Source organism: Triticum aestivum, chromosome 7B, assembly GCF_018294505.1.
Source record: "Triticum aestivum cultivar Chinese Spring chromosome 7B, IWGSC CS RefSeq v2.1, whole genome shotgun sequence".
Taxonomy (NCBI): Eukaryota; Viridiplantae; Streptophyta; class Magnoliopsida; order Poales; family Poaceae; genus Triticum; species Triticum aestivum.
The window spans coordinates 189,804,791-189,814,379 of record NC_057813.1 but is presented as its reverse complement, the minus strand read 5'-3'; the positions used below and the strand labels follow the sequence as shown (position 1 = coordinate 189,814,379).

General features: G+C 52.5%; 1 protein-coding gene across 1 annotated transcript; it reads left to right on the top strand.

Moving 5' to 3' along the window:
* The first annotated feature begins 6,444 nt into the window (after positions 1 to 6,444).
* LOC123161030 (pollen receptor-like kinase 4) lies at positions 6,445 to 9,386 on the top strand. Its single transcript, XM_044578883.1, has 2 exons — positions 6,445 to 7,412; positions 7,523 to 9,386. Exons 1-2 carry the CDS (start codon positions 6,716 to 6,718, stop codon positions 9,055 to 9,057), a joined length of 2,232 nt encoding a protein of 743 aa, XP_044434818.1. The 5' UTR covers positions 6,445 to 6,715; the 3' UTR covers positions 9,058 to 9,386.
* Positions 9,387 to 9,589: the final 203 nt, after the last annotated feature.

Below are 9,589 nucleotides of genomic sequence, written 5' to 3'. Positions count from 1 at the left end.
GGGGGCGCCGGCCTAGGGAGGAATCCTCCCTCCCCAAGGCACCTAGGGGGTGCCTTCCTCCTTAGGACTCTTCCCCCTTTCCTTATTCTAGGCGCATACGCCTCTTGGGGCTGGTGCCCCTGGCCCATGTAGGCCAGGGCACCCCCCTACAACCCATGTGGGCCCCTGGGGCAGGTGGACCCCCGGACCCCTTTCGGCACTCCCGGTACAATACCGATAATGCCTGAAACTTTTCCGGTGACCAAACATGACTTCCTATATATGAATCTTTATGTCCGAACCATTCCGGAGCTCCTCGTGATGTCTAGGATCTCATTCGGACTCAGAACAACATTCGGTTACAAATGCACATATCCCGATACTACTCTAGCGTCATCGAACGTTAAGCGTGCGGACCCTACGGGTTCGAGAATCATGTAGACATGACCGAGACACTTCTCTGGTCAGTAACCAATAGCGGGACCTGGATGCCCATATTGGTTCATACACATTCCACAAAGATCTTTATCAGTTTGAACCATGATGTCAAGGATTCAGTCAATCCCGTATGCAATTCCCTTTGTCCGGCGATATGTTTCTTGCCTGAGATTCGATCGTCGGTATCTCTATACCTAGTTCAATGTCGTTACTGACAAGTCTCTTTACTCATTCTGTAATACAAGATCATGTGACTAACTCATTAGGCAGATTGCTTGCAAGCTCTTTACGATGTTGTATTACCGAGAGGGCCCAGAGATATATCTCCGTCACACGGAGCGACAAATCCCAGTCTCGATCCGTGCCAACCCAATAGACACCTTCAAAGATACTTGTAGAGCACCGTTATGATCTCCCAGTTACGAAGTGACGTTTGGATACACACCAAGTATTCCTCCGGTGTCAAGGAGTTGCACGATCTCATGGGTTAAGGAATAAATACTTGACATGATGAAAGCTATAGCAAATAACTAAACAATCTGATGCTAAGCTTAAGGTTGGGTCTTGTCCATCACATCATTCTCCTAATGATGTGATCCCGTTATCAAATGACAACATATGTCTATGGTTAGGAAACCTTAACCATCTTTGATCAACGAGCTAGTCTGGTAGAGACTTACTAGGGACACGGTGTAATTTATGTATTCACACATGTATTTTAGTTTCCGATCAATACAATTCTAGCATGAATTATAAACATTTATCATGAACGGGAAATACGATAATAACCAATTTATTATTGCCTCTAGGGCATATTTCCAACACTATTGGCTCCAGATTTCAGGCCCAAGTGTCAAAGACTGGACAAGAGGATCTGAATTAAATCACGCCCTCAAAATGATCAGGCATGCTACACACACCCTTGAGTGACCAAGGAATATGAACGCCAGACCAGATACATAATGGCAGAAACACGATAATAAGATAGATATGCGCGTGCATTCGTCACCTCATGCTACTGACCTGTGATAATTGATAAAGATGACATCCATACTCCTCGTAGTCCTCGTCATCTGATAGATGGCACGTTCTATACAACAAGGTAGCTACGACCGCGGGGTTCGGAGAAGACAAGAGGACTAGATTAGGTGTTGATGCATACGAGGAGAGGCTGGGTTAGGGGACGGGATGGTGGATACTTTCAAAATAGTTTACACTTCCCGTCATAAATATGCAATTCACCAAATGAATGATAAGAAAAAAAAATAAGGCAACAACCAACAAATCATAGTATTCGTGAGTTAATTACCATAACAAGACAAACATGTATATTATCAAACTGTGGGAGGTACCTGCATCTATGATATATGGCTTCCTTCCACCACGAAGATTTAGAAAGATATGAGGCAATAGCTGCAAGAGAATGGCATAATTATGCAAACCATTGCTTACATTTCCAACTAAAGATATGAATAGCTTGCTTATAAAACTGAACACTTACCACCAAAATGATTTGTCAAAGGAGGCAAATCTAGAGGCTGTATAGGTAAGCCGTGTCTTCAACAATGATTCGATGATACAAAAGATTCAAGCTACTACAAACCAAGCATGAAAGAATAATAAATATTTGACGTATTACCACTGAGAAAAAAAGATAGGAATCATCTTCACATGCAGTACATTTCCCGAAAAGACATAACTAGCAACGATACAAATTACACGAACAATAACCTTTTCTGACATCAACGAATAGGAGTGCTAGTAACACACATAATAGTAGCTCATAAAATTTTGAGACGCAACAGAGAGAAAAGCTCTTTCGTGCAAAATGACAACATAGTAAATCATTTGCCAAGATCCCGCGGTCACGAGATCGACATTCTACACGATAAATTGTATGAAAAACTAAAGATCCTGATTTCTTTTTTGCTTAACCATGGTTGAGGCTTACCATTGGAAAATGAGAAACTTGCTTGGACAAGGATAGTAAGATGCGACTGTTCTGACATCAGGGGAGGACTCGACGGCTTGCTCGATTTGCAATGGGGACTAGCCCGGATCTGGAGCAGGGAGCACGCAGTGCAGGCAACGTAGGCACAGTGGTCCTGTTAGTGTGAGGTGGTACACGGGGGGTCGATGGAGGTGGGCTACGGTGACGGACGGAGGTGGAGGCAGAACGGCGCGGGCGGAGGGGGAGATGGAAGGCGGGCGACGGTGGCCGACGCAGATTGATCCGGACTGCGGTGGAGGAGGTGAGAGACGTGTGGACGTGGAGGTCGGAGGACTGGAAGGCGAGCAACAATGGAGCGATTTCCGTGGAGGAGGGTGGCGGCGGCTGCTTGAAGAAATTGGAAGAGGGCGGCGGCTGCATGAAGCGGATGAGACGGGGAGAGGAGACAATGGATTGTTCTAGGGCTTTTGTTTATCTCTCTGGGCTTATTTTCTCCTGTGGGCCCATACCGCACAGTAAATATAAGTTGGTGCAAGCACAAGCAGGTTTCATAGGCTTTGAGGTGCCAAGGGGAAAACTTGGCGCGAGCTAAGAATTTTCGGCGCCAGAGCCCATTTCGCGGCAGTGCAATGGCGGGCTGGGCCTAAAATACCTTCCCTGTGCGTTGGGCACTCACAGGGAAACATATTTTCGTGTGGGACATAATTGTCTCTACAAAATATTTCTTCTTGCGTGGGACCTACTTATCAATGACCACTTATTTCTTTCACAATTTTTCCATCTCAATAATGCTAAGCATACAAACATTTACATGCTTTTACACGTTGACTAGGATCTTTTTAAACTAAATAACCTCTCCCCTTGATTTTTATGGGGTGGGCCCCTTCTCCCCCTTAATATCCAATCAAAACCCACCTTTATGTAAAAGCATGTTGCCTTTTATACATGTAGCATTACTCTTTCCATCTACCCTGAGCTAGAGGAAGCTTTCGGAGGGAGAGAGATGGCTGAGATCCACTCTCAAGCAGTTGGTGCTGGGTTGGCGTCGCTTGAAAGAACGATCGCCAGAAAACGATCGAGGACCAGGTACCTGCGAGACGGGGATGCGAACACTAAGCTGTTCCATCTGATCGCAAATGGGAGGAAGGCCAAGAACTTCATACCGGCATTACACGTGGACGGACAAGTGGTGACAGATCAAAAGGGAAAGGAGGAGGCATTCTACCTGGCGTACCAGGAGCTATTGGGGAAGGCATCGGCACAAGAGCACCCTCTTGACCTGGAATTCTTGAACATCAATAGCCTCGATCTCTCGGAGCAGGATACAATTTTCCAGGAAGAGGAAGTTTGGAATGTGATCAGAGAGATGCCCTCGGACAGAGCACCGGGGCCGGATGGATTCATCGGCATCTTCTTCCAAAAAGCATGGCCAATAGTCAAAGAGGATGTCATGGCAGCACTCCACAAACTGTTCCTTGACAACGGAAGAGGATTTGGGAGACTTAACCATGCTCTTATCACGCTAATCCCCAAGTGTCCAGAGGCGTGCACTGTGAGAGACTTTCGACCAATCTGTTTGGTCCATAGCATCCCGAAGATTGCATCCAAGTTGTTGGCCTCTAGACTATGCCAACGCATGCCAGAGCTCGTCAGCTTGAACCAATCGGCATTCATCAGGGGGCGCAGTATACATGATAATTTCATCCTGGTGAGACAGATGGCACGGAGATTGCACAAAAGGAAGGCTAAAGGGGTGCTACTCAAGCTGGACATCTCAAGAGCCTTCGACTCGTTGTCCTAGCCGTTCTTGTTCAAGGTGTTAAGGGCCAAAGGTTTCTCTGAGCGTTGGCTGTCTTGGGTCGCGACGTTGCTACACACTGCTAGCTCTCGTGTGGTAGTCAATGGCTCGGCCGAGGAGAAGTTCATGCACGCATGTGGGCTGAGACAAGGAGAATCGCTTTCGCCTTTTCTATTCGTGATAGCCATGGATGTGCTCACTGCGATCATCATCAAGGCCAATGAAGCCCGGCTGCTTAGTAAGATTAATGGATGTGATCCTACTCAGAGGCTGTCGTTATATGCTGACGATATCATCTTGTTCGCAAAACCGAATGTAGTTGACATGCACTTTGTTCAGGAGGTGCTATAGATCTTTTGTGAGGCTTCCGGCTTGCGGGTGAACTATGCAAAATCCTCAGCCATACTTATCAGAGGAGAGGAGAGGGATGAACAGCTTATTCGGAACACCATGCCCTGGAAGTTGGACAAGTTCCCTTGCAAATACCTCGGGCTGCAACTTGCCATTAGACAACTGACCCGATCAGATTGGCAGCCCATCGTTGACGCAGCACTAAAAATCCTCCCAGGCTGGCAGAGAGGGCTGGTGACCAGACCGGGTAGGCTCATCTTGCTGAATCAAGTAATGAGGGCGAGACCCACGCACCACTTGATCATAGCGGATGCCCCCAAATGGGCGCTGGACAGGATTGATAAAGGATGCAGACCCTTTTACTGGGCAGGCACGAATGAGGTAGTAGGAGGGAAGTGCGTGGTTGCATGGCAGCGGGTATGCAGGCCAAAAGACCTTGGTGGGCTGGGTATCATTGACCTAGATAAACAAGGGATTGCCCTCCGGCTGCGTTGGGAATGGCTGAAGCGAATGGATGACCATAAACCGTGGCAGGGCCTGCAAGAGATTGTAGACAAGGAGGCATCGATGACGTTCCAGAGCTTGGTACAATGGCGCATAGGAGATGGCGCGAAGACACTCTTCTGGAAGGATAGATGGATTGGAGGGGCGACAGTGAAGGAGCTGGCGCCCAGCTTGATGCCCAAGGTCAAAACTCGAACGATCAATAGGCGAACGACACAGGACGGGCTGTATCTCATGCTTGGATGAATGATATTGTGGCGGACATGAACACCGAGGACTTGGCATAGTTCATAAGGCTTTGGGAGGCGCTGGTGGGCATCCAACTCCACCAGGGTTCGGAGGACGCGCCGTATTGGGCCTGGAACGAGTCAGGCACTTACACAGCCTCCTTCGCTTACAAGATGATGTGTGAAGGAGGTATCAAGTTCCAGTCGGCGGCAACCATATGGAAAAGCAAAGCACCACTCTCTTGCCAAATCTTTATGTGGTTGGCACTTCAGTACAGGCTATGGACATCGGATAGGAGAGCTCGACATGGCCTACAAGAAACAACATCGCCATGCTTTCTCTGCGAGCAAGAAGAAGAAGACACTGTGGACCACATTTTGACTCATTGTGTGTTCGCTAGGCAGGTGTGGTACCTTTGCTTCGCTAAGACAGGGATTGATCTTGCCCTGCTACCGGATGGCAATGCTCCTCTGCAAGTTTGGTGGATGAGAGCCAGGAAGGCAGTGCCGAAGACCATGCGGAAGGACTTTGATTCATTTGTGATGCTCATTGCCTGGTGTTTATGGAAACAAAGGAACAATAGAGTATTTGGTAGGGCTGGCATCATGAATGAGCTAGGTACTATGGAGTGCATCCTCAGAGAACGCAAACTGTGGGAGTTAGCCAGTAGAAGTGAAGTGTTACATTTTTGTGAGTAGTTCCTTAGGTGGCCATCGAAGGTCGGGAGGGCGGACGCTTATGTGAAGTGGACGCCACTTTGTAATCTCTTGTAAATATTTCTTCATCTTCTATAAAGCTAAGGTACGCCATTGGCGTGCTCTGAAAAAAAAAAGCTAGCTAGCTCACGCACGGAGGCAGGCACCCCACACCACGAGCTGCATGCAGAGTGACTGAGCCACAGCCAACTCACAAATTCAGTCAACTGGCTGGTACCTGGTAGTCAGTCCCAATTTCTAGAGGAAGTGCTGCCAAGAAGGTTGCTCGCAAAAAATGGCGCGAAATGGGGGGAGGCGAATCGATTTTGGCCTTGAAGAGTGTTTGCATAAGCTTGATTTGGCTAGAAAGACTTGACTTGGACAACCTCAGCCTCATCGGCGCATGCAGAGACCTTGCTCTATTCTTGGGCAGGAGCAATAGGCCGCCATTGATTACGCCACAGTTCTCTCTCTCGCCACCACCCTCCCACCCACACACACGCTCCCGAATTCTCTCTCCCACACCACCCGCGAGCGCACACACGCGCGCGCCCCTGAGTCTTCTCCGTTTCCGGGGTTGCGCGCGCTGCGTCTCCCTTCCCTGCGCTGCGTTCCTCTCGACGACAACAACGTGTGCTGGCCGGCCAGCCAACGCCTCCCGCGCGCCCGAGAAGCACCGGGTTGCAGCTTCGTGGCTGCGACGTCGCCGCATCCGCCCGCCGTCGTCAACCGGTGGCGCCGGCGGGCTGGCTCCCCGGCACCGCCCCGGACATGGCCGGAGCGCCACCCCTCCCCGCGCGCCTCTTGTCGATCGCCGTCTGCCTCCTCCTGCTCCCGGCCGCCGCCCACGCCGCGCGCCAGCTAGCGGACAGCTCCCCGTCGCCCGACGCCGCCGCCGACGCGCTCCTCAAGCTGAAGGGCGGCATCAAGGACGACGCAGGCGTGCTGCGCAACTGGTCGCCTGGCACACGCCCCTGCGCCGGCGCCGGCTCCAGCTGGGCGGGCGTCATATGCCACAAGGGCGAAGTGACGGGCCTGCAGCTGGAGAACATGGCTTTGTCCGGCACGATCGACCTGCGCCCGCTCAAGGGCCTCCGCGGCCTCCGCTCGGTTAGCTTCATGGACAATCAGTTCACCGGCCCCATGCCCGACGTGAACGAGCTCCCCGTGCTTCGCGCCATCTTCCTCTCCGGGAACAAGTTCTCCGGCGAGATCCCTGCCGACGCGTTCGACGGGATGAGCTCGCTCAAGAAGGTGGCCCTGTCCAAGAACAATTTCTCCGGCCCAATCCCGGCCTCGCTCGCCGGCGTGCCCAAGCTCATGGACCTGCTGCTCGATGATAACAAGTTCCAGGGCAAAATCCCTGAGCTCCCGCAGAAGGAACTAAAGGTCGTCAATGTCGCTAACAATGAGCTGGAGGGGGAGATTCCGGCGAGCCTCAAATCCATGGGCGCCGCCATGTTTGCCGGTGAGCAAAATACGTATGCACATTACCGGACGGCCTTAGTTGGTTGGTGCTGCAACGTCAACGAACGACGGCGCATGTATGTCTGGCCCTGACATTCTCCTTCGGTGCAGGCAACAAGAAGCTTTGCGGTGGATTACTTGACCAGAAATGCGCGGCCCCGCCGACGTCACTGACTCCGGCGCCCGCTAAAACGGAAACGCCTCCGTCGTCTCCGCCGCCAGCGCCTGCTAAAACGGAAACGCCTCCGTCGTCTGACAAAGGCGGAGCCCAGCCGTCGCCGCCGGCAGTCCCGGCGGCAGACAAAACGACGGGACCGCCGGCAGACAAGGCCGCACAAGATGCTGCTCCTAAGGAGCCCACCGAGGGCTCTATGTCCTACGGCGTCCTGGTGTCAATCCTCGGTGTGCTGGCCCTCTTGGGCTTCGCGCTCTTGGCGCTTCAGAGGCGGCGGCGAGAGTACGACACCGAGAATTTCGGCCCGTCAATCTCGAAGAAGCCCTCGATGAGGAAGATCAACGCAGAGCCAACGAAGGGCGACTCGGGGCGCATGGTCGCATCGTCAGGCTCCCCTACCGCCGCAACTGCTTCGGCAGCCGGAGGCGGCACGCGTAGGGCGGGGGAGCAGGGGCGGCTGACGTTCGTGCGCGAGGACCGGGGCAGGTTATTCGAGCTGCAGGACCTGCTCAAGGCGACGGCGGAGGTGCTGGGCGGCAACGCCGGCTCCAACCTCGGCCTGTGCTACCGCGCCACCCTGACCGGCGGGCAGTCCATCGTGGTGAAGCGGTTCAAGGAGATGAACCGCGTGGGCAGGGAGGAGTTCGAGGAGCACATGCGGCGGCTGGGGCGGCTCTCCCACCCCAACCTCCTCCCGCTCGTCGCCTACTACTACCGCAAGGAGGAGAAGCTCCTGATGCACGACTACGTCCAGAACAAGAGCCTCGCCCACCTCCTCCACGGCGAGGGGCGCGGGGTGAAGAAGGCGGTGGTGCACTGGGCGGCGCGGCTCAAGATCATCAAGGGCGTGGCGAGCGCGCTGAGCTACATGTACGACGAGCTGCCGATGCTGACGGTGCCTCACGGCCACCTCAAGTCGTCCAACATCCTGCTGGACGAGCGCTTCGAGCCGCTGATGACCGACTACGCGCTGGTGCCGGTGATGAACCAGTCCCACGCCGCGCAGCTCATGGTGGCCTTCAAGTCGCCCGAGCGGAAGCAGTTCGGCAAGTCGTCCAAGAAGAGCGACGTCTGGTGCCTCGGGCTCCTCATCCTCGAGGTCGTCACGGGGCGGCCGCCGTCGTACGACCTGAAGGCGTCGGCGGCGCCGGAGCAGGAGCAGCAGAACCCGAACGACCTCGCCGGCCTCGTGGCGTCGACGCCGGAGGAGAACTGGCTGCGGAAGGTGGCGGATCCGGACCTCAGGTTCGACGACGAGGCGGACAAGGAGGAGGCGGTGAAGCTGATCAAGATCGGCTTGGCGTGCTGCGACGGCAACGCGGAGAGCCGGTCGGAGCTCAAGGACGCGGTGAAGGGCATCGAGGAGCTCAAGGCCAAAGCACGCGGCGACAGGGAGGACAACTCCTTCTACTCGTCGATAAGCGACGGCACCGAGCGCGACGAGGACTTCACCAACGTCGCCATCCACTGATCGGTCGTCCATGGATCCATGCATGCTCACACATCAACACACGACCCAACTAAGCACGCTCCGTGTGACACGCACGTACATGGAGCCAATGCTAAACATGGACCTAGTACGTACTGATCTGCACTCTACCTTAATTCGATGTTCAGTGGTAGCAGTAATTTGGTAATTAAATCTTCTCTCAGTTCTACATCTTTAGTTTTTCTTTTTAACACAGTTCTTCATCTTTAGCTAATTGGTGTTCATCTGATGTTCATCTGAGCGGATTAGGGATTCAGAATTTCAGAACATTGTTGGGTTGTGTTTTAGTACAGATTCTGTTCACAGTTGCAAAATTTAGGGCCTTTTGAATCACATATTCTAAAAACATGGCCAGCAGGAAAAACGCAAATATTGAATAGTTTTGCTAGAACCCATCTAGATAAGATATAATTTTGTCTCATTCACCTTTTATAGCCATTGAATGTGATGCTATAAGACGCGTGTGTGCTGACCTGGGTTGTATCTGTTCTTGTTTTCAAAATGAATGAGACCA